At 40.7% G+C, this 25,741-nt stretch overlaps 1 protein-coding gene across 8 annotated transcripts in view; it reads left to right on the forward strand.

The window, feature by feature from the left end:
- Nucleotides 1–25,741, forward strand: part of LOC121283120 (liprin-alpha-1-like) — a 172,809-nt gene that overhangs the window by 142,626 nt on the left and 4,442 nt on the right. For 7 of the 8 annotated variants that reach the window (XM_041197249.1, XM_041197251.1, XM_041197252.1 and 4 more), the window contains 6 exons: nucleotides 3,563–3,738; nucleotides 6,179–6,276; nucleotides 8,102–8,277; nucleotides 21,118–21,186; nucleotides 21,433–21,598; nucleotides 24,381–24,445. In XM_041197249.1, coding sequence (XP_041053183.1) covers nucleotides 3,563–3,738; nucleotides 6,179–6,276; nucleotides 8,102–8,277; nucleotides 21,118–21,186; nucleotides 21,433–21,598; nucleotides 24,381–24,439 — 744 coding nt within the window. In that variant the 3' untranslated portion in view covers nucleotides 24,440–24,445. The remainder of the gene's footprint in view (nucleotides 1–3,562; nucleotides 3,739–6,178; nucleotides 6,277–8,101; nucleotides 8,278–21,117; nucleotides 21,187–21,432; nucleotides 21,599–24,380; nucleotides 24,446–25,741) is intronic. The other variant, XM_041197254.1, reaches the window with a different exon arrangement.

A 25,741-nucleotide genomic window follows, 5' to 3' on the forward strand; every position in this document is an offset into this window, starting at 1 on the left:
TGAATACCTCGATCGAACCTACCTCCACCAACCTTTCAAGAAGTTTGTTCCAGTTTCCAACTGGGTGAAAACATTTTTCCTCACATCACATTTACTCCTTTTGCCAATTATTTTGAACCTGTGCTCTCTAGTTCTTGATGCTCTCTTGAGTGTGAACAGTTTCTCACCACCCTGTCCATACCTCTTGGGCTCGTGAATGCCTCTATCAAGTCTTCTGTCATCCTTCTTTTCTCCAAGGAAAAGAGTCCCAACCTCTCCATTCTGTCCTCCTAGCTACAGTTCTTTATCCCTGGAATCATTCTTGTGAATATCCTCTGTACTATCTCCAATGCCTTCACATCTTTCCTCAAGTATGGCACCCAAAACTGGACACTGTACTCCAGATGAAGCCTAACTAGTGTCTTATACAAGTTCAACAAGACCTGCTTACTTTTGTACTCAACGCCCCTATTAATAAAGCCTAAGGGGCTATATGCTTTACTAGCTGCTCTCTCAACATGCTCTGCCACCTTCAATGATCTATGTACATGTATAGCGAGGTCCCTCTGTTCCTGCACCTCCTTTAGAGTCTCTCCCTTTATTTTATGCTGTTGCGCCATATTCTTCCTGCCAGAATTGATCACTTCACACTTCTCTGCATTGAACTTCATCTGCTACTTGTCAGCCCAATCCACCAACATGCCTATGTCCTTTTGAAGTTCAGGACTATCCTCACCACAGTCTAAATCATTAATATATATCAGGAAGAGCAAGGATCCCAACACTAACCCCTGGGGATCTCCACTACAAACCTTCCTCCAATTTGAAAATCAACCATTTATCACTGCTTTCTGTTTCCTGTCACTCCGCCAATTTCTTATCCAGTGCCTACTTTCCCTTTTATTCCATGAGCTAGAATTTTGCTCACAAGCCTGTTGTGTGGCACTGTATCAAATGCCTTTTGAAAATCCATAGACACCACATTATCAGCGTTTCCCCTGTTATCTTTCCCTGTTAACACCTCAAAAATACTCCAAGTTAGTTAAACACGATGATCCCTTAATGAATCCATGCTGAATTTCCTTAATTATCCTGCACTTGTTTAAGTGATTATTGTTTGTATCCCGAACTATAGTTCCAGAAATTTCCCTGCCACTGAGGTCAAACTTACTGGTCTGTAGTTGCCCCTTTTTGAACAAGGGTGTAACATTCACAATTTTCCAGCCCTCTGGCACCTCCCCTGTGTGTAAGGAAGACTGGAAGATTATCACTAGTGCATCTGCAATTTCTACTGTCACTTTCTTCAGGATGCATCTCATCTGGCCCTGGTACCTTTTCTATTTTAAGTAAAGATAGCCTTTCTAACACCACCTCCTTCTCAGTTGTAAATTCTTCAAGTGTACCAGTTACCTCCTCTCTCACCTCAGCCTGCATAGCATCTTGTTCCTTTGTAAAAACAGATGAAAGCGCTTGTTCAATACGTCCACTATTTCTCCAGCCTTCTTATGCAAGTCTCCTTTTTTGTCCCTAATTGGCCCTAATCTTTTACCACCCTTTTTATTATTTACGTGCTCATAGAAGACCTTGGGATTCCCTTTTATGTTAGATGCCAGCCTCTCCCTTTTCTTATTAGTTTCTTCGCTACCCCCCGGTCCTTCTATCTTCCACCTGATGCTCCTTTGTATTTGCTACCTGAAATCTGTCATATGTACTTATTCCTTTTCATATTCACCCCTCATTATCTAGGACACTTTGGATTTATTTGTCCTATCCTTCCCCTTCAAGAGAATATACCTTGACATTGTCTTTGAAGGTGGCCCATTGTTCAGCCACTGTCTTTTCTGCCAATGTTTGATTCCAATTCACTTAACTTAGATGGATTCTCATCCCAGAGAAGTTGGCTTTCCCCCAATTATCCCCACTCTGGATTGTGACCTGTCCTTTTCCATGATCAACATAATGGTACAATGATCACTGTCCCCTGGAGGCTCTCCCACTGATAATTGATCCACTTGGGCTGGCTCATTCCCCAGAACCAGGTCCAAAGGTGCATGTCCTCTCATTGAACCGGAAACATACAGCTGTGGAAAACTATCTTAAACACCTTCCAGGAATTCTCGCCCCTCTTGTCCCTTTGTACTATTCCTATCCCAGTCTATGTTTGGATAATTGAAGTCCCCCATTGTGATTACTCTATAATTCTTGCACCTCTCTCTAGTTTCTTTGCAAATTTGCTCCTCCACTCCTTTCCACTAGTTGGTGGTCTGTTTACTACACCAATCAATGTTATTGCATCTTTGGTTCCCTCATCCAAATCATTGATATATTATTGTGAATAGCTGGGGCCTAAGGTCTGATCCCTACAGTACCCCTCTAACTAACGCCTGCCACTCGGAAGAAGACTTTATTTATTCCTACTCTATTTCCTGTCTGCTAACCAATTCCCAATCCATGCCAATATATTACCCCCAATCCCATGGAATCCCAAGGTCTTCTATTAAGCGCTTTCAAGCGCTTAAATTTTACACACTAACCTCTTACGTGGGACTTAATCAAAAACTTTATGAAAATTCAAGTACACCGCATCCACTGGTTCTCCCTTATCTATTCTGCTAGTTACGTCCTCAAAAAACTCCAGTCGATTTGTCAAACATGATTTCCCTTTCATAAATCCATGTTGACTTTGTCTAATCCCGTTGATATTTTCCAATGTCCAGTTACCACAGCCTTTATAATAGACTCTAGCATTTTCTCTACTACTGATATTCCGATTATACTGATACTTCTCAAGCAGAATAAAATTGATATGAGATTTTCCAAACCTGTGGAATAAAATGAATGTTCCAATATTATCCATGAATATAGGCAAGCAAGAGAAATGTATATATTGAAAATAGATCAGAGGGCTGTTGTCCTTATCCTATATTAAACACAGGTATAAATTAATAGTATGCTTGTTTAGAATGGTTTTTGTACAATCCATGTCCGTCAAATTCTTTACTTTCATATATCTTCTAATAATCCCCTATTGCATGACTACTTGTTTAGTGTAGATGATATTGTTAAACTTATGCTTGGGATTTCAGATTGTTGGTTTGTGTTGCATCCATTAGGAATACTGGCTGTGTGAGCATACTAAACCAATATGCCATTATTAACTATGTGACCCATGTTTTCCCCATGCTTTTCTAACTGCTTTAACATCAGGATGATGAAGAGGGCAGCTGGGCCCAGGTGGGCTTTTTAACAATAATTCACTTTACACGCTACTTGATAGTTTCTCCCCTTTTATTTGCTTCTGCTCCTACATTGAAGTATTTCTCTAACATTTGCCGAGAATTCAGTTTTATGCTTCAGTAAGAGTAATCTATTTTAAGACTGAGTTATGCTTATGTCAGTAAAAATAGTTAGTATTAATTGCTTGGAGTTGTTCATTTCATGTGTCATTAAAGAGTTTTTAAAAAAAACATTTCACTTGCTAGCACTGACCCCCTAGGCTTAATCACATTGCTAAAGAGTCACATTGTGTCTTGGCACTTAAGATAGATTCTCCGATAAAACTCTTTTTTTTTCGGGAATTAAGACTTTAGCTTATGGTGACATGAATCATGAATGGATCGGCAATGAGTGGCTTCCTAGCTTGGGTTTGCCTCAGTATCGCAGCTACTTTATGGAATGTCTGGTTGATGCTCGAATGCTGGACCATTTGACAAAAAAGGATCTTCGGGGGCAGCTTAAAATGGTCGATAGCTTTCACAGGTAAATTTCTGGCTTATGGTAGGTTCATTCATTGTACTCTTTGAATGTACTGATAGTTTTAAACAATGTTGTACTATGAGAGCATTTGGTTAATTTGATTTTGACATGTTTATACTTAAAGCACAGCCATTAATTTTGGCTCTTTTTGTAGTGCGCTTATAAGCAAAATTTATTTTACAAAATAGCTTTTGGTTTTGGAGGGTAGGTAGGTGGGGAAGCCCACACTTAGACATGACTGAAAACAATTCCCAAAGTATCACTAGAGTTTTTTTTTGTTTTGAGCACAGTTTTAACTAGAAAAACAAATCTTGATTGGGCCAGGGTTGAGGAAGTGCCTTTTCTCTTGTTTATATGCTGGAATTCAGCCAATATTTATTTTAAAACCAAAAAAAAGTCATTGCCATTTTAGCACTTATGACATATTTCAGCAGCAGTTTAGATTTCTTGTCACTTCATGAAGGTTAATCAAATTGCATGAAAGTTTAAATTGAAAGGTATGGATGATTCATCTCAGCCTCCTCTGGAGGTCCCCAGCATCACAGATGCCAGTCTTCAGCCAATTCAATTCACTTCACGTGATATCAAGAAATGTCTCAAGGCACTGGATAATGCAAAGATTATGGACCCTGACAACGTTCTGGCAATAGTACCGAAGACGTGCACCAGAACTTGCCGTGCCCCTAGCCAAGCTGTTCCAGTACAGCTACAACACTGGCATCTACACGACTATATGGAAAATTGCCCAGGTATGTCCTTTACACAAAAAGCAGGACAAATCCAACCTGGCCAATTACTGCCCCATCAGTCTACTCTCCAAGTGTAAAGTAATGGAAGGGATCATCAACAGTGCTATCAAGCGGCACTTGCTTAGCACTAAATTGCTCACTGATGCAGAGTTTTGAGTTCCGCCAGGGCCACTTGGCTCCTGACCTCATTACAGCCTTGATTCACACATGAACAAAAGAGATGAACTCCTAAAATAAGGCAAGAGTGACTGCCCTTGACATCAAGGCCGCATTTGACCAAGTGTGGCATAAAGGAGCCCTAGCAAAACTGGAGTCAATGGAAATTGGGGGGGAAAACTCTCCACTGGTTGGAGTCATAAAGGAAGATGGTTGTAGTTGTTGGAGATCAGTCACCTCAGCTGCAGGACATCACTGCAGGAGTTCCTCAGGGTAGTGTCCTCGGCCCAACCATCTTCCGCTGCTTCATCAATCACCTTCCTCCCATCATAAGGTCAGAAGTGGGGATGTTCGCTGATGATTGTGCAGTGTTCAGCACCATTCATGACTCCTCAGATATTGAAGCAGTTCATGTCCAAATGCAGCAAGACCTGGACAATATCCAGGTTTGGGCTGACAAGCAATGTTTACACCACACAAGTACCAGGCAATGACCACCTCCAACAAAAGAGAATCTAACCGTCACCCCTTGACGTTTTATGGCTTTACCATCACTGAATCCCCCACTATCAACATGCTGAGGGTTACCATTGATCAGCAACTGAACTAGACTAGCCATTATAAGTACTGTGGCTACAGGAGCAGCTCAGAGGCTAGGAACCCTGTGACAAGTAACTCCCCTCCTGACTCCCCAAAGCCTCTCTACCACCTACAAGGCACAAGTCAAGAGTGTGATGGAATACTCACTTGCTTGGATGAGTGCAGCTCCCACAACACTCAAGAAGCTTGACACCATCCAGGACAAAGCAGCCTTCTTGATTGACATCACATCCACAAACATTCACCCCTTCCACCACTGACGCACAGGCACACCAGTGTGTATCATGTACAAGATGCTCTGCAAGAATTCACCAAGGCTCTTTGGACAGCACCTTTCAAACCAATGGCCGCCACCATCTAGAAGAACAAGGGCAGCAGACAGATGGGAACACCACCACCTGGAAGTTCCTCTCCAAGCCACTCACTATCCTGACTTGGAAATATATTGCCGTTCCTTCACTGTTGCTGGGTCAAAAGTCTGGAACTTCCTTCCTAACGTCACTGTGGGTGTACCTACATCACATGGACTTCAGTGGTTCAAGAAGGCATCTCACCACCACCACCTCAAGGGTGACTAGGGATGGGCAATAAAAATGTTGGCCTAGCAGTGAAGCCCACACCCCATGAACGAATAAAAAAGTGACCAGATTCAACTTCTTATACTGAATCAATAAACTAAAAGACGTGGAAATGTTTACATGAAACCTCAAGTTATGAGAGGTTTTTTTTTTTTACTGCAGCATAATGAAATAAAGTTTTAAAAATTAAAGGAGAAGATGCACTTGAATTAAGGATGTAAAACAAAAACTCGAGGGATGAAAACTGATAAAATAAATTATCAGGGAAACAAACTTAATGGAGAATGATGAAAAGTTCCAGAATGCTTGCAGTTACCCTCCTGGTAGCCCTTGCCCAAATGTATGTTTTGTTTTAAACAGAAAAAGCCTACATTGTGGAATAATGGCTTTAAAAAGGCTAAATTATGATCGGAAGGAACTGGAAAGGAGGCGTGAAGAAGGCCAACATGAAATTACAGGTAATTATTGTATTCAGTTCTTGATCTACTTTGTGTTACCTTGGGTGTAATCTCACTTCCTGGACTAACAGTTGAGTGCCAGGCCTCCTCTATGATACAACTCTCTCAATCTTTATGCTTTCAGGGCTTGGAACAGGTTTTTTAACTAACAACAGCTCAATGTTTTCAGTTTGACTCCTTCCAAATGGATTGTGAGACCCAGATAGAGGAAAACCTGCAAGGAAAGGGTTCAACAGTAATTATAAGAAACAAAACTATTGTATGAAATAAAAAGACCCCCTGCTGTATGTCTTCACCACTTGTAAACCTCCACTGCCTTGGTATTGTGAGGCTGCTAGTTTGCAATTTTGTTAAACATTGGATGATTGGAGGACTGAATCCATCACATTTGACTCCTGCCATGAGACTATAAGACATAGGAGCAGAAATTAGGCCATTCGGCCCATCGAGTCTGCTCTGCCATTCAATCATGGCTGATAAGTTTCTCAACCCCATTCTCCTGCCTTCTCCCTGTAACCTTTGATCCCCTTACCAATCAAGAACCTATCTATCTCAGTCTTAAATACACTCAATGACCTGGCCTCCACAGCCTTCTGTGGCAATGAATTCCACAGATTCACCACTCTCTGGCTAAAGAAGTTTCTCCTCATCTCTGTTCTAAAAGGTCTTCCCTTTACTCTGAGGCTGTGCCCTCGGGTCCTAGTCTCTCCTACTAATGGAAACATCTTCCCCACGTCCATTCTTTCCAGGCCTTTCAGTATTCTGTAAGTTTCAGTCAGATCCCCCTCATTCTTCTAAACTCCATCGAGTATAGACCCAGAGTCCTCAAATGTTCCTCATATGTTAAGCCTTTCATTCCTGGGATCATTCTCATGAACCTCCTCTGGATCCTCTCCAGGGCCTGCACATCCTTCCTGAGATACGGGGCCCAATTACATTGGCACCGATTACATTCCCCTCCCCAGCTACTGTCTCAGATTGATCCAGACAATTTGCAACCTCAGAATTCCATTCAACACCAAGCTGAGCTTACAATTCCATATACGCCCACTTCTATCATGTCCCTCTAGTACCTCAGTCCACCTGATGTTGGAACATTGACAGGCTCCCACCCCACACACAACACCCCCCCCACCCCCCCCCACCCCCAAAAAAAAACCATAAACTTCAGTGCTTTCAAACCCCTGCTGACCAATATTGGTTCCTGCTCCTCCAATTTAAAGTTCTCATCCACATGTTGAAATCCCTTCCTATCTCTCACCTCCTTCAGACTTATACTTCTTCCTCCCAGGTCCAGAACACATTCTTCCTCTGGCTATGAGGTCTCATGCCATTCCCTCACACCTCTTCTGCTTTCATCTGTCTAGATTTTATGCTCAAGAATTAATTCTTGTAAAAGTTGTTCACCTCTCTAACTCTCTCTTCTCCTTTAGGACCCTCCTTAAAACCCATTCATTTGACCAGCTGATTTTTTTTTGCCTCCCCTAATATCTCCTTTGGCTTCACATCCATTTTTGTTTGACTGCTCTTTGGGAAGGCTTGCAACATTTTTCTATACTACATGCAGAGTAGCTGAATAGCCTGCTGTGTTGTATTGTTCTTTATACAAATGCCAGACCTGTGGCATGCTCTTAACAATTGTTTTTAATCATACTTATGCAGTATATTTTGAGTATCTTTCAATTCTTAATGATCACCATGGCTTAAAAAATCAACTCTATTTGTTCAACTAGTTTGTTTAAATATCATACATTTGTAAACTGTTAAATGTACATACAATGGATCACGCTCTCTCTGGTAATTCTGTTCCTTGTACTTTTTTCAGACGTTATGGTGTGGACTAATGAGCGCGTGATACGCTGGGTCCAGTCAATTGGACTTAAGGAATATGCAAATAATCTTTTAGAAATTGGAGTTCATGGTGGACTAATTGCCCTAGACGAACTTTTTGATTACAATGCACTAGCTCTTTTGTTACAGATACCAACGCAGAATACACAGGTAATCTGAGAACCATCATTCTAATATGTAGGAAATTTAATTTGTGGCCATTGCTTCCTTTTAGACTAGATGTCCAACAAATGAAGTCTTTATTTTAATTGCAGCGTTACACTTGTATTTGAAAGTTGAACTTCTTGTGGTTATCAAATAGGTTTTTATGGTGTGGTATGTTGGGTCTTGATAAAATTGCATCTTAGCCAATGCTGTTATGTTAAATTCACTGCAGAAGACACAAATATCCCATAAATAATTGTAAATCAAGAGGTGAAAAGAAGAGAGGAATTTAAACGGTCATAATAACCAAGGAAAGGGTGCTGAGAAAAGTATTAGAACTAAAGGCTGACAAGTCCCCTGGTTCTGATTCATCCTAGCATCTTAAAAGAAGTGGTTGCTGAGATGGTAGATACATTGGTTTTAATTTTCCCAAATTCCTTAGATTCTGGAAAGGTTCTATCAGATTGGAAAATAGTGAATGTAACTCCCCTATTTAAAAAAAAAGGAGGGAGACAGCAGGAAATTACAGGCCGGTTGGCCTAACATCTGTCATAGGGGAAATGCTGGAATCTATTATAAAGCAGGTTAAAGCAGGACACTTAGAAAATATCAGTGCAATCAGGCAGAGTCGAAATGGATTTGTGAAAGTGAAATAGTGTTTGACTAATTTATTAGAGGTCTTTGAGCAACTAACAAGAAACAGGAAAGGGGAACCTGTAGATGTGGTGCACTTGGATTTTCAGAAGGCATTTGACGAGGTGCCATATCAAAGATTACCACACAAGATAGGAGCTCGTGGTATAGGAGGTAACATATTAGCGTGGATAGAGGATTGGTTAGCTAACAAGAAACCAAGAGTATGCATAATAGGGTCATTTTCAGGTTGGTAAGATATAATGAGTGAAGTGCCACAGGGATCAGTGCTGAGGCCTCCACTATTTACAATCTATATCAGTGACTCGGATGAAGGGGTAGAATGTCTGATAGCTAAATTTGCTGATGACACAAAAATAGGTGGGACAGTAAGTTGTGAAGAGGATGTAACCAATTTTTCTGTAGACTCAAGTGAGTGGAAAAAAATTGGCAGATGGAGTAGGAAAATGAAAACTTGTCCACTTTGACGGGAAGAGTAGAAAAGCCGCGTGTTATTTAAACGGAGAAGGATTGCTGAACTCTGCATTACAGAGAGATCCGGTTATCCTGGTATTATGAATCATAGAAATATGCAGGTACAGTAAATGATTAGGATGGCAAATGGAATGTTGTTTATTGCAAGGGCAATGAAATATAGAAGTAGGGAAGCTATGCTACAGTTGTACAGGGCATTGGTGAGACCACATCTAGAGCACTGTATATGGGTTTGGTCTCCTTATTTAAGAAAAAACATAATTGCGTTAGAAGCAGTTCAAAGAAAGTTCACTTAACCCCTTTATCCCAGGAATCAGTCATCTTAAGAGGAAAGGTTGAACATGTTGGGCCTTTGGCATTTAAAAGAATGAGAGATGATCTTATTGAAACATTTAAGATCCTGAAACAACTTGACAGGGTGGATGCTGAAAGGATATTTCCTCTTATGGTAGAGACTAGAAATAGGGGACACAGTTTAAAAATGAGCAGTCTCCCATTTAAGACAGAGGTGAGGAGAAACATTTTGAGGGTTGAGCCTGTGGAATTTTCTTCCTCAGTGGTCATGGAATATTTTTAAGGCAGAGTTAGATAGATTTTTGACCAATAAGTGAGTCAAACGGTGTAGGAGGTAGACAGGAAAGTGGAGTTAAGGCTGCAACCAGGTCAGCCACGATCTCATCAAATGCGGAGCAGGCTTGAAGGGCTGGATGGCCTACTCCTCCTAATTCATATGAAGGATTCTAATAATAGATTTTTTGCCGGAAAAGCATTAGTGCATTATGTCCTCCAGTGTTTCCTAGTGTGCTGAATGGATCTGCTACTGTTCCATTCCTGTAGCATGTTGGAAAGTTGGTATTGATAATGGTTAGCTAATGAAAATGGGCTGTATGTCATAGTACACTGTGTGCCCAAATAGATGGTTTGAGGGTTGGAGAGAGGGAAAACTAAGTTGTGTTTTAAGTCCTATGTTTCCACCTCAGTAAGAACGAGCTTTTCAGTTCAATTTTCTTTTTTGGATCATTGCTTTATAGTGACTGGCTGCTAACCTGCATGACTTGGGAGCTTGTAGATCAGAGTTCTGCTTTAATCTTCACCTGCTGAAATAAAATAACTCTAATTGTTATAAAAGCAAAATACTGCGGATGCTGGAAATCTCAAATAAAAACAGAAAGTGCTTGAAAAACTCAGCAGGCCTGACAACTCTGTTTCTCTCCCCAAAGATGCTAAATTTTCTAGCCTGTATGACTTCTTCAGAGCTAAAGAGAAGTAGAAATGTGATGAAATTTATACTGTTTAAGAGGGGGTGGAACAGGTGGAATAAGATGTTCTCCAGAGATGCTGCCAGACCTGCTGAGTTTTTCCAGCATTTTGTTTTTCTTTCAATTGTGAGCTCTTCTTGCCATTATCCTTTTGGATCTCTCCATTACCATCTCCCATACTTTGGTTAAAGTTTGGTTTCATATGGCTGTTCTGGATTCTTACACAGTGCTACAGAAGACAGGGAAAACAATAGATGGTCAAAGGACTGAATTGATAATGGGTAATGTTGAAGGGTGGGATTACTGTTCATGGGAAATGGGCGTCACTGGCTAAGCCAGCAATTATTTCCCATCCTGAATTGCCCTTGAGAAGATGATGGTGAGCTGCGGTCTTGAACCACCGCAGTTCATGTGGTGCAGGTACAACCCAGTGCTGTTACGAAGGGAGTTCCAGGAGTTTGACTCAGCGACTGTGAAGGAACGGCAATTATGTTTCCAAGTCAGGATGTGACTTGAAGGGGAACTTTCAGGTGGTGGCGTTCCCATGTGTCTGCTGCCCTTGTCCTTCTAGAAGGTAGCGGTCACGGGTTTAAAAGGTGCTGTCTAAGGTGCCTTGGTGAGTTCCTGCAGTGCCTTGTGTAGATGGTATGTACTGCTGCCACTGTGTGCAGTGGTGGAGGACTGAATGTTTGTGGATGTGGTTCAATCAAGCAGACAGCTTTCTCCTGAATGGTGTCAAGCTTCTTGAGTGTTGCTTGGTTGAGTTCAGCTCCAACAAGTGGAGAGTATTCCATCACACTCCTGACTTGTGCCTTGTAGATGGTGGACAGGCTTTGGGGAGTCAGGAGGTGAGTTACTCACTGCAGGATTCCTAGCCTCTGACCTGCTCTTGTAGCCACCGTATTTATATGGCTTGTGCAGTTCAGTTTCTGGTCAATGGTAACCCCCAAGATGTTGATAGTAAGGGATTCAGTGATGGTAATGTCATTGAATGTCATGGGGCGATGGTTAGATTCTCCCTTGTTGGAGATGGTCGTTACTGTGTAACATGAATATTACTTGTCACTTGTCAGCCCAAGCCTGGATATTGTCCAGATCTTGCTGCAATTGGACAGGGACTGCTTCAGTATCTGAGGAGTCAGGAATGGCGCTGAAAGTTGTGCAATCATCAGTGAACATCCCCACTTCTGACCTTATGATGACGTAGCTGAAGATGGTTGGGCCTAGGACACGATCCTGAGGAACTCCTGCAGTGATATCCTGGAACTGAAATGATTGATCTCCAATAACCGCAACCAGCTTTTACACTAGGTACAACTTCAACCAGTGGAAAGTTTTTCCCCTAATTTCTATTGACTCCAGTTTTGCTAGGACTCCTTGATGTGCTCTGCATCTGATTGATGGTCTCAGACTTAGTGACCAAAAAATCCATCAGCTCCTTGCGCTTCTTGGAGGTGAGGGTAGAGGAAACAAGAGGGGATTTAATAAAACTGTTTGCATTACAGAGAATACCTGAGGATTATCTTTGTATTCCAGAATGACCCTCAAATGGTGAGTAGCTTTGGCAGAAGAGAGCAAGACCCATTGGCTTTTTTATGCCAGATCTGGCAGTGAATGGCTAGACCAGTTGTTCACCATATCCATTCAAGCCTGCATGCTTTGGAGTTAAGGGTGCAGAATTGAGAGCTATACCAGAGAATGGCCAAGATGAGAGAGCAAAGGTTAAATATTAGGGAGCAATGACAGTAAAGGTGAATGTGGTTGAGCAGCTGAGTAGCTGCAGAACTATTGTGGTGAAGAGAGGCAAAAGGCTAGGCAGTTGGGATTTTGAAAGTGCAATTTTAAATGAACATGGAGAAATGATTTTTCTAGGGGTTATGAGGGGAACAGGACCATGTGGTTAGAGAGCGATGCAAGGAAGCCATCAGAGATGGCTAGGCTGGCTTGTGAACCTTTCAAAACTGATAACTAAAAGATAAACAAACATTCTAGAATCATCGAAATGGAGAGGGAACAGAGAGAGTCCAATCACGAAAAATAAAATGACAGTATCATGGCTTAAATGATTTTCTTAAGCAATTGAAAGAGGTTTTAAAAATAAAATAATGGCTGAGCGAGTAAAAGGCTGACCCAAGGGAAAAGGTTAAAGAAAGAAAGGGCACACATCTTCGCCCCTGAAATGTCGACCATCTTCTCCTCTCCCATGCTGGAAGAATGAACATGACTGTCTAGATGAGATCATTCTTCCACCACCCTAACTTCTAATTGCTTTGGCCCTAGCACATTTCCACACGGCCACAGGTGCAACACGCACATGTTCACCACCTCCCAGGTCTTTTAACACTCCTTCCATATGAGAGGGCAATTTGCGTATTTGCTCCTAACTGGTGTATTCACTGTTTTCAATGCAATCTTCCCTAATATTGGACAGTCAAAGCTTGGATTAAATGATTGCTTTAAGTAACCTCCATTCTATCTGAAGTGTAGCCCTAAACTCTGGTGCTCACTATTTTGACTCTCCCCTTCCGTGCTCATTCTAGTCTTTCCATCTTTGGTGTCTTGTTCCAGTCAGGCTCAATGCTAGCTGAAGAGCACAACTGCTCTCTCTTTGGCATCCTTCATCACCATGGTCTTTATCAGAGACTTTTGTAGCTTCAGTTCTTTACTATATCCTCCCATTTCTTTGTAGCAAGGGTTATATTGATGTTGGGGGAGGAGTGTGGAGGAGGGCGGTAGGCCAGTCAGCATCTGGGGAAGGGAAAACAGCTTGCAGTGCTGAGCAGGAGCTCTTTTATGGAACAGTATAAAACAGTTTTCTGGCAAGAGTTGGCCTCTGCTTTGTGTTGGTCTGCTTTTTATTTCCTTTTTACTCACTGTCTGGTGTTATAAGTTTTCAGTTCAGCATTCCAGACTTTATCCTCTCCCAATTTTTCCCACTTTTTTCTGGGTGGGCCTCTCACCATATTTGTCTGTCCATTGTTTAATATTTTTAATAAATTTCAGTTGCCTCACTGACATGGCAGTTTGTCATTTAACAATTTCCTGCTTTTTGTTTAAGCAGAATGCAGGTCATTCAGAACACTAATAACCTTGTGATTAGATATATTTCATTCCTCCCCCCCCGCCCCACACCATCTGCCATTAATCCCAAAAAAACTGATGATTGTGAGAAGGTTCTGCCTGAAACACAAACTGATTTTTCTCTCCACAGATACTGCTGTATGATTCCACAATTTGTATTTTTTTGTTTTATATGCTTTTTTTCAGCTGCACTGGAAAACCTGTCCTTTTGGAAACTCAAAAACCAAGACTATATAGTTGGTTCTTACACAGCACTCACTCCCTTCATACCACCACTGTTGGCCATGTCTTCAAATGTGTAGGCCGTAAACTCTGGAAATCTTATTGTCTCTCTACCTTTCTTGCCTAGACTAGAGGACTAGAATATAAAAGCAGGGATGTGCTGCTGAGGCTTTATAAGCCTCTGGTCAGAACACATTTAGAATATTGTGAGCAATTTTGGGCCCCGTATCTCATGAAGGATGTGCTGGCCCTGGAGAGGATCCAGAGGAGGTTCACAAGAACGATGCCAGGAATGAAAGGCTTAACATATGAGGAATGTTTGAGGACTCTGGCTCTATACTTGATGGAGTTTAGAAGGATGAGGGGGGGATCTGATTGAAACTTACAGAATACTGAAAGGCCTGGATAGAGTGGACGTGGGGAAGATGTTTCCATTAGTAGGAGAGACTAGGACCCGAGGGCACAGCCTCAGAGTAAAGGGAAGACCTTTTAGAACAGAGATGAGGAGAAACTTCTTTAGCTGGAGAGTGGTGAATCTATGGAATTCATTGCCACAGAAGGCTGTGGAGGCCAAGTCATTGAGTGTATTTAAGACCGGTTCTTGATTGTTATGGGGATCAAAGGTTACAGGGAGAAGGCGGGAGAATGGAGTTGAGAAACTTATCAGCCATGATTGAATGGCGGAGCAAACTCAATGGGCCAAATGGCCTAATTTCTGCTCCTATGTCTAATGGTCTTATGGCCTCCTGTAAGACCCTCCTTAAAATTTAGTTTTTTGACCAAATGTTTAGTCACCCTTCCTGATGTTTGCTTCTTGGGGGGCTCTCAGTTTTGTCTGATTGCATTCCTGTGAAGTGCCTTGGGACATTTTTCTAATATATAAATCCAGGTTCTTGTTGTGATGCCTCCACCACTGTTATGGCAGCGTATCTCAGGCCCTCCTAAGTTGTTTTTCTTTTAGAACAATAATTGGATTGGATAAAGAGAAAAGGGGAGGCTTATGGCAGATACCGAGGGCTCAAAACCCTAGAGGAACATAGAATGTGTAGGGAGGAACTTAAAATGGAAATTAGGAGAGCAAAAAGAGGGCATGAATAAACATCGGCAGGTAAAATAAAGGAAAATCTAAAATTATTTTACAAGTATTTTGAGTAAGAGGATAACTACGGAAAGAGTAGGGCCCATTAAGGACCATAGTGGTAATTTGGTTGTGGAGCCGGAAGACGTAGGTCGGGTTCTAAATGAATATTTTGTGTCAGTGTTCACAACTGAGAGGGACGACTTGAGTATGGAAATCAGGCAGAAGGACTGTAATATAATTAAAGAAATTAGCACAGAAAGGGAGGAGGTTCTAAGTGGTCTAGCAGGCTTAAAAGTAGATAAATCTCCAGGCCCGGATGAAATGAATCCTAGGCTGTTGTGTGAGGCAAGGGAGGAGATAGCAGGGGTGCTGGCAATAATTTCCAATACCTCTCTGGCCACTTGAGAGGTGCCAGAGGACTTGAGGACAGCCAATGTGGTACCATTATTCAAGAAGTGAGGAAGGGATAAACCAGGGAACTACAGGCCAGTCAATCTAATGTCAGTAGTAGGGAAACTATTGGAAGCAATTCTGAGGGACAAGAGTTAATCTACACTTGGAGAGGCAGGGATTAATCAAGGATCGTCAGCATGGTTTTGTTAAGGCGAGGTCATGTCTGACCAATTTGAATTTTTTGAAGAGGTGATCAGGTGTGTAGATGAGGGCAATGCATTTGACGTAGTCTACTTGGACTTCAGCAAGGCTTTTGATAAGGTCCCGCATGGGAGACTGATAACGAAGGTAGGAACCCTGGGATCCAAGGCAATTTGGCAAATTGGATGCAGAATTAGCTGAGTGGCAGGAAGCAGAGGGTGATGGTCAAGGGGTGTTTTTGTGACTGGGTGCCTGTGTCCAGTGGGGTTCCACAGGGATCGATGTTGGGTCCCTTGCTGTTTGTGGTATATATAAACAATTTAGACTTGAATGTAGGAGGGTTGATCAGTAAGTTTGCGGATGACACGAAAATTGGTGGGGTGGTAACTAGTGAGGAGGATAGCCTTAAATTACGGGCTGATCAGTGAGTGGCAAATGGAACTTAATCTGGATAAGTGTGAGGTGATGCACTTGGGCAGGACAAACAAGGCACGGGAATACACAATGAATGGTAGGACCCTGAGAAGTACCGAGGATCAGGGGACCTTGGTGTACCTGTCCAACCATCCCTTAAGATAGTGGGACAGGTAGATAAGGTGGTTAATAAGGCATATGAGATACTTGCCTTTGTTAACCGAGGCATAGAATATAAGAGCAGGGAGGTTATCCTGGAACTGTATAAAACACTAGTTAGGCCACAACTAGAGTATTGCTTGCAGTTCTGGAACCCGCATTATAGGAAGGATGTGATTGCACTAGAGGGAGTGCAGAGGAGATTTACCAGGATGTTGCCTGGGGGGGGGGAGAGTTTTAGTTATGAGGAGAGATTGGAGTTGTTTTCCTTGGAGCAGAGAAGATTAAGGGAGACATGACTGTGGTGTATAAAATTGAGGGGCATGGATAGGGTAGACAGGAAGGAACTTTTCCCCTTGGTGGAAGGATCAATAACCAGGGGGCATAGATTTAAGGTAAGGGGCAGGAGGTTTAGAGAGGAAGAACCTTATCACCCAGAGGGTGGTGGGAATCTGGAACTCACTGCCTGAAAGGGTGGTAGAGGCAGAAACCCTCATAACATTTAAGAAGTATTTGGATGTGCACTTGCGATGCCATGACATACAAGGCTATGGGCCTAATGCTGGAAAATGAGATTAGAATAGCTAGGTACTTGTTTGACCAGTGTAGACTCGATGGTCCGAAGGGCCCTTTTCTGTGCTGTAGAAAATAAAATTGCACTGCATAAGTGGGTTGTTGTAGTTTGAAGATCTAAGTATGTCTACAGCCTTTCTCAAACCTCTACATTCCCAGCAGTCTCCGGTGGAAGTTGATGGTTTCCATGTAGTCCATTTTATATTTTGCATATTTATTTAAAACAGAATTTTCAGTAATTAGTACTAAAATGGAACGTCTGATGATGCACTTCTTAGTTACATGCATCTCTGGTCTGTGTTTGAGTATAAGTCCTTCATTATTTGATGAATCAGTCATTTCGCATTCAGATGGTAGATTTATTTTTAATTGGCTTGGAGTTATCTGTGCTCAGTTTGCTCCAAGTCTTTGTCAACAAAAGTAATTTTTTACAGGAGGAAATGGTAATGATTTGCTTCCTTGGCCACTAAGACAGCTTGTTCCAATACCTGTACTAAGTACTGCACTCGCAGCTGATGGTGCTGCACTGTGTGAAATTAACTTGAGAAATGCTGCATGAGGGTAGAGTACCATCTGCTGGCAGGGGGGCAGTGTTACAGGACTAGATTTGTAATAAGTTGCTCTAACAAAAGGCACTCAAAGCCAGCTATTTCCATGAAAAATAATAAACATACAACTTTTGGGGGGTTTATTCTCTTTTGCTGCTAGGTAACTGATATGTGTTCTATGGATAAAACTATCTATTGAGTGGTTATCAAAAGCATTTTCTCAGCAGGAAATTAGGAGAACTAGCCAGAGATGTGACCTTAGAGTTTTCTGTAGCAATGTAATCGATTTTGTACCATTGCTTGGTCAATTTTTGTCACTTTAACTTGGAATTTCCTGTGCATTTAATCAGATGACGCCACAGCATAAGCAACCAGTGTGAATTAACCATAATGAAGAAATGCCCTCAAGCTTTGCCCTGACTCTTCACATCCTGTTGTCATTATTACAACTGCAACAGCTCAAGTAGATTGCAGCAAATAAATCAAGTTAAATTTAAAAAGCCTTTGCTTAAAGTGTTGTAAAAGTGAATAATACTGGCTGTATAAATTCAGCACTTGTCATATTCAAAATGTTCCAAAAATCAAACCAAAGAGGTATTGCATTTGGCAATTCCTCTTTTCAGCCTGTTTTATATATTCAAGCTAGCAATATTCAAATTACAATTGGAACTCTTGTGATACCGGAAGCCATTTTCCCACCTTTACAGATTTGGATTCAAATCCACGATAGGAGGGTTGGAGAGTAGTCTCTGTGCCTGAGAGACAATTTTAACAGATGATAGTTCAAAAACCCACCAGAACAGCGGAAAAGATTTTCTGCTAATGTTGGGTTCTTAAGAGTTTATAAAATGGCCTCATCTCCTTTCATATTTGTCCCCCTGTTCTTTTGTACAGTTTGTCTTTAACTGGGCTTCAAATGATCATTGACTATCAAAATCGAAACCCCTGGTTGCTCTGGGTGATTTTATATGCTGAATACTCACATTCAAATCAAATGTATGCATATTTAAAGTGTCTTAAACAGGAATATACAAATTTTGATAAAAAGATTCTAAACATTGCCCCAGTGAACTTATTTCTCAAAACATTTAATCAAGTATGTTTTAGGTATTTTCTGGCAAACTATACTCTTTGGCAACAACCAAGTGAGTTATATCTTGTTTGTCAGTCTATTTGAAGAGATTGTAATCCCAAAATGAGTTGACTAAAGCATTGATCATCAATCTCTTCCTCTCTAAGGGCGATTTGAAGGCAGCGGTTTCTTTCTGGCACCCGTGCTTTTCAATGTCCAAAGAATGTGGTTAGTGAGTAAAATAAGTTAATTGCCCATGAAATACATTGTGAGCACAATAATTGAGGTATGCAGGAAGTCAGTTTAAAGTAGAACGTGACATTGGGCCAGAAATATTCACCAGGCTCCAGATATTTACTTATATCTTTAATGAAAAGTCTCCTGAGCTGTATTGTTTCATGTACTCTGTTTGAGAAAGAAAAAGAATATCCTTGACAGGTAATCATAGTTTTCATATCAGTGATGTATCTTGTTCATAATGGTTTTTAAGGCGATTAATGCCCCCTGATTTGGATTCTAGTGGCTGTGGTGTATTGATGGTCCAATTTTTCTTCCTTGGCATAAGCTATGATAGAATGATCTAGCACACAGTTGGGTCATTCAGCTTAAGCCTGTGTTGATATTCGCCACTTGACCCAGCTCGTCTATTCCCACTCTCCTCGTTTCTTATGCCCTTTAATATTCCTCCTTTTTCAGGTTTTTTTTATTCATTCATAGGATGCAGGCATCGTTGGCAAGGCCAACAAATATTGGCATCTCTAATTACCCTTGAGAAGGTGGTGGTGAGAGACGCTTTCTTGAATCACTACAGTCAGTGTAGCATAGGTGCACCCACAGTGCTGTTGGGAAAGGCACTTCAGGATTTTGATCCCACCATGATGAAGGAATGGTGATGTAGCTCCATGTGGAGGTGGTGGGTAAATTGCAGTGATAGTGTTCCCATGTGCCTGCTACCATTTTTCTTCTAAGTGATAGAAGTTGCAAGTTTGGAAGGTATTGTTGAAGAAACCTTTGCAAGTTGCTGCAGTGCACCATGTAGGTGGTGTAACTGCAACAACGAGGTGCCATTAGTGGAAGGAGTAAATGTTTAAGGTGGTTGATGGATGCCGGTCAAGTGGGCCGCTTTGTCCTGGATGGTGTTGAGATTCTTGAGTGTTGTTGGAGCTGCACTCATCCAGGCAAGTAGAGAGCATTGCGTCATAATCCTGACTTGTAGCTGGTAGAGAGGCTTCGAGGAGTCAGGAGGTGAGTTAGTCACCATAAAATTCCAAGCCTCTGACCTGCTTTTGTAGCCACAGTATTTATATGGCAGATTCAGTTAAGCACCTAGCCAATTGTGATACCCAGGGTGGATTCAGTGATAGCAATGCCATTATTCAACAGGAGTTGGTTTAGAAGCATTGAAACAAAAGTAGGCTGTTTAGCCCCTCAAGCCTCTTCCCACATTCAATGAGATCATGGCTGGTTGGCAACATAACAGCTTTTGCTCCATATCCCTTTGATACCTTTTGGATAACAAGATCAACCTCTGGTTAAAATTGATGATTGATCCAGCACTTATTGACATTTGGGGAAGCAAGTTCCAAACATCCAGCAGCCTTTGTGAAAAAGTGTTTCCTAATTTCACTCCTGAAAGGTCTGGCTTTAGTTTTTAGTCTATGTGCCCTAGTCCTAGACTCTCCAAACTAGATTTTCCCCATCTACCTCACCTGCTCCCCTTAATATCTTGAAAATTTGATAAAATCACCCCATAACCTTCTAAATTCCAGAGAATACAACCTGGGTTTGTTTAATCTCTCCTCATACTTTGACTTGTAGGTTTAAGCTATCATTCTAATAAGTCTGCTCTACGTTCCCTCCATGGTCATTATATTCTTCCGAAAGTATGGTACCTAGAGCTTCTCACTTATTGGAGATGCTCATTGCAATCTAATTGCCTTTTCAATAATTTTATTGTGTCTAATGGTGATTTGTGGGACAGACTCCCAAATTTTAATCATCCTCTGTTTAAGTAATTTCTTTCACCTCCCCTTTAATTCTTGTTGTAATTGTCTTCAATTTAACAGTCATTATGGGAACTATACTTGGAACCTTATCATAAGTTCATGATTAGAGCTCTGTTAATTCTATGGGAATCATTGCAAAGAACAAGTGCAAAGGTTCTACCTTGTGTCAGAATTATGATGAAAGACAAAAATTTGGGCATCTCAGATTTGAAAGGATACTACTTAGAATTGATCTAATAGAGGATTTTAAGGGGTTTAACTGTGTAAAACAGGCAAATATTTTTTAATTTAAATTGGCGTTTGCCTCGCATGTCTATTTTTCTCTTCCCCTCCTCTCTTTTGGATCTCGATCTGTTTTGAGGACACGTTTCTATTAGGTTTTGTTTGAAAGATGTTAAAGTGATGCCAGTTGGCTATGCTGGTGTTGCTAAGTAGCAGGCTTATGAGGAAAGTAAAGCGTATTGCACAAGAACAGGCATGTTTATAAGATGACGAGTTCAATTCAAACCAACGTTAAAGGATAATCATGCTCCCATTAGAATTTGTTGCATCTCTGACTAATCTACTCCCATCACACTGCCTTGAATTGCTCACAGCACTTTGTTATCGTTTTCTTTATTTGGGGTAGCACTGCAATCTGTGTTGACTGATTACACCTAAAGGCTTTTCAGTTTACTTTAAGTAGTAATAATGGCATTTATGTTTACAGGCTCGCCAGTCATTGGAAAGAGAATTTAACAACCTCTTGGCCCTAGGAACGGACCGGAGACTAGATGATGTAAGATTCAAACTTAACCTTCACAGATTCTTGTGATCTCCAGATCCTTCTCCATTTACTTAGCTTCTGTGTACAAATAGGAAGTTAGTGACAGTTCTCTTCAAAGAAATTTTAAACAGTTCTTTTAGGTTTTGATTATGGTTAGGAAATCTGTATATCTCAAGTACATTGGTGTGGGAAACTGTATTTAAGAATAGCTAACTGTAAATAACTAACATAAATATTTTATTTCCTTAACTGTAAAAGGAGGATGAAAAGGGTTTCAGACGAGCACCTTCTTGGAGAAAGAAGTTCCGACCAAAAGATGTAAGGGGTATGACACCTGGATCAGCAGAGACGTTGCCTGCTAATTTTAGAGTTACCTCAACAACGTCTTCACCATCCATGCAGCCAAAGAAGATGCAAGCAGATGGTATGTATTGATTTCCTATTAGGTGACATTGATTGACACTCATATATTACTATTTCAAATTGCTGCTGGATATGACTCTATGATAAACGGTGAAACGTTTTGAATGGCATTTTGTGCATGAGTTTTAAGTGGGTTTTAGCAAGTACGGTTTAGCTTGGCTCAATGAGGCTTGGGTTGTGAAATAAAATTTAAAACCAGTTTACTGCATACATTGTCAGTAAATGCTAGGCTACTGAGATCAAAATGCTGTCTTAACGCATTAAAATATATCTGTGTCACAACACTTAGTCTGTTAAAAATCGTTTTGTGCTTTGTAGTGAAACAACTCAAAATGATGGCATTATAGCATTATTAATGTTCGAAAAAATGTCTCAATGTGCCTTTGAGAAGAATTTGTTTTCCTTTCTTCCATTTTGTGCTGCTTGACCTTGTAACTACCTATTATGATGCACAATTTCAATATTACATTTTTAATGTAGAACTTTAAGTCATTGTTCAAGGCTTATAATGCAGGGCACCACCTAACTCGCAAAATGTTGTTGATGTAGTCTGCAAAACAAATGACATGATGTGATACTTACATTTTGTTTTCTTTGGAATTATTTTAATTATAGCCTAGGTGTAATATAGAACTTCAAAATAAAAGCCACAGCTGAGGCAATCAAAGCTTTATATTTACATTATCACTGGAATGCAACTAGAATCTTTTCTATCCAGGTCTGCAGCTGAATTAGTTGATACAACTAGTTATGCTCCAGCTTGTATTACAAAAAGCCTAAGAGCTCTTGACTAAGGAAAGGCTAAAATCAACCGCAGCCCCTGTTGCTAATCTCAGCCAGGTGACACCCGACTGGATATGCACAGGATTAAACTTGGCTGTGATGCTCCTTACTGTGGCTCCGTTGGAAGCCCTTTCACATCTGAGTCAGTAAGTAGGTTGTGGATTCAAGTCTGATTCCGGAGAATTGGGCACAATCCAGACTGACCTATCAGTGCAATATTGAAGCCATGCTGTCTTTCAGATGAGATATGAAATCAACACCCTGTCACCCCGCTCAGATGAATGCAAAAGATCCTATGGCTCTATGGACTGCAATGGTTCAAGAAGGCAGCTCACCACTATCTTCTCAAGGGCAATTAGGAATGGGCAAAAAATGTTGGCCTAGCCAATGATGTCCTATCCCATGAATGAATAAAAGCAAAATAGAAGAGTAATGGAGTTATCCTTGGTGTCTGGTCAATATTTATCCCTTACACAAACTCTAAAAATCTGGTCATTGTCACATTGCTATTTGTGGAAGTTTAGTGTGTACAAATTGGCTGCCTTGTTTCCTATATTACAACAGTAGCTATACTTTAGAAATACATAATTGGCTTTAAAGTGCTTTGGGATGTCCTCATGTCATCAAAGCCACTACATAAATACAAATTCTTTCTGTCTTTAAAGCCAGCATTCACTGTCTGGGCTTATGAAAAATGACCAATTGGATAATGGACTGGAGGATGAACATTCCCAGTAAAAGTACCCTAGCATGAAGTAGTGACTTTCTAGGAGGAGGGAAGAGGCAGGGACATAACCTGGTTTATAATTTAGAGGCGTTAGATTTTCTATTGGGTTTATCCCACAATAAATTCTTGATATAAAGATTGATTTAGAAATTCACCATAATTTTAAACCACTAATGTACAGTAAACACCATTAATGGGGCAACACCAAAATCATCTACAGCCCCAGTGCAGTACTACTTAATAAGATCATATTTGCCTCAAGGCAGATAAACATTGCAATGCTTGCATGTGGTTTTCATCAGTCATCTCAACAACTGAATTAATTATATAAATTGGGCAACTCTGAATCTTTCAAACAGTGCTTGGAAAAATTGCACCAGTTGTTGCATGTATATGTATAAATGGGGATAATGAATTTGAGCAGTGGTCAGACTAGGAAGCTAAAAGGGTCATAGTACTATAAACCTGTTGAATCAAGTGCATAGAAATGAAATGTTGCCTCACTTTTTGAAAGTTGCCTATTTTGTAAGCTTTGTTTTTAATCACAGAAATGTAAACAGAAAGAGGCCATTTTAGCCCCTCTCCAGTGCGACGACAAGCTCCACTGCTATCTATCTACTGTGTTCCTCTTTATCTGTCCTTTCCCCTTGCTCTTTAAATATTTTCCCTGGTTGCGTTTATTTGACTGCACCCCTCCAAAGCATTGTGATGTTACATGTACTAATGACCCTTTACGCAGGAGAAGTTCATCTATCCTCTGCTATATTCACTAATACTTAAAAATATCAAAGGGATTGTGGTCCCTAAAGAGGTGATTTGATGCCTTTGTTTTTAAAAGTTGCAAGTTCAGTGGCCTTAGTTAAAAATGAAGTTGCATTTTGTGAGGCCCTGCCCTGGGCAAGAAATTTAAAGGCAGCTCATCAGGCGGTTTTCACATTACATGCTGGCTGCATGCAGGCCCCACCAATAATGCATGAGCTTGCAAAATTTACACTCTAATATTTGTTCAGGTGCAGCCTATATCAGCGAAGCCCACATCCCGTGAATGAATATTTTAAAAATTCAGGAATCTGCAGCATTATAACATTTGCTGCCCTTAACCAAAGGGATAGCATTTGCTCTTAGAAATCTGATTTGCATTGTGAAATTTAAATCTCCATGGGTTTTGATCCTCGAAAGCAATTGAACAGTTTCATTTTGCGCGTTTGTGAAGTGACTAATTTGTAACTAACTGCATGTTTTTGCATGCTATTTCTCTCTATGCAAACCGCAGGCAATATTTCTGGAGAGCAAAGAATGGATTCTACTACTGTACGAACCTATTCATGTTAATGTTGGGTAAGTATTCACACAACAGTATCTCCCTGACATGATCTTTGCATGATCACAGGCAGAAGGTACCTTTCTTTAAAGATTCAGAAGGAAATACAGTGCATCTTCACAATGTTTTTCTGTTTATTTTAAAACAGAGATTCCTTCTGCTGCATGCACTGAGCTGAAGAAATTCAGGCAAGATAACAGGCCAAATGGCTTAGTAGCAGGAAAAGTGGGGGACTACAGTGAGTTGTTTTTTTAAAAAGAAAAGTGAAATTTGGCTGTGGTGCCTCTTGTTTACTACCAAATTGTTGCCTGTCTGGTACATTCAGGATTTACGAGCGTGTTATTGTCATGACCAAATTATCAAATAAACCTTCCACCCATTAAAAGCCTTGGCTGTAGAGATGATGAAGGTGTGCTTGGAGATGAATCTGGCTGTTTGCACTTTTGAATACTGATGCTTAACTTTCTTGAAAAGATCAAGAAAAGTTTTGAGAGGATGTTTGTGCAAGATAGAAGACTCCTGATTTGAGCGGTAGAAGTTCTTTTTAGTATTTTAGTCTTTGCAGGCTCAAAATCTGCCATGATCTCATTGAATGACAGAAAAGACTTGTGGTTAAATGGCCTACTCCTCTTCCTATTTTATATTCCTATTAGACTACACCTGGAATACTGTGAGCAGTTCTGGGCACTGCATCTTGGGAAAGATATATTGGCCTTGGAGTGGGTGCAGCATAGATCTACCAGAATGATACAAAAGCAAATACTCCAGATGCTGCAGACCTGAAATAAAAACAGAAAATGGCAGAAATACTCATTAGGTCAGGCATCATCTGTGGGAGAAACAAGAGTTAATGTTTCAAGTTGGAACTGATGAAAGATTATCGACCTGAAACGTTAAGTCTGTATCTCTCCACAGATGCTGTCTGACCTGAGTATTTCCTGCATTTTCTGTTTTTATTTATCAGAATGGTACATGGACTCCCAAGTTTAAAAAAAAAATGGTGAGATTAAGCACACTATTCCCCGGAATTTATAATGTTGAGAGGATGATTTGATTGAAGTTTTCAAAGATTTAAGGAGAACAGAAAGGGTGAATAGAGAGAAACTACATCTGCTAGCAGGGAAGTCTAGGAAATAGGAGGATATTGGAGCAAGACCTTTCAGGAGTGAACTTGGGGAAACTTCTACCATGCAAAGGATGGTAAAAGTTTGGAACTATCTTCTGTAAATGTCAGTTTACGCTAAAACAATTTTAAATCTGAGATTGGTTAATAGAAATCTATCAAAGGTATTAAGGGATGTGGGATGTTAAGT

The sequence above is a fragment of the Carcharodon carcharias genome, chromosome 10 (genome assembly GCF_017639515.1).
Source record: "Carcharodon carcharias isolate sCarCar2 chromosome 10, sCarCar2.pri, whole genome shotgun sequence".
Lineage (NCBI taxonomy): Eukaryota > Metazoa > Chordata > Chondrichthyes > Lamniformes > Lamnidae > Carcharodon > Carcharodon carcharias.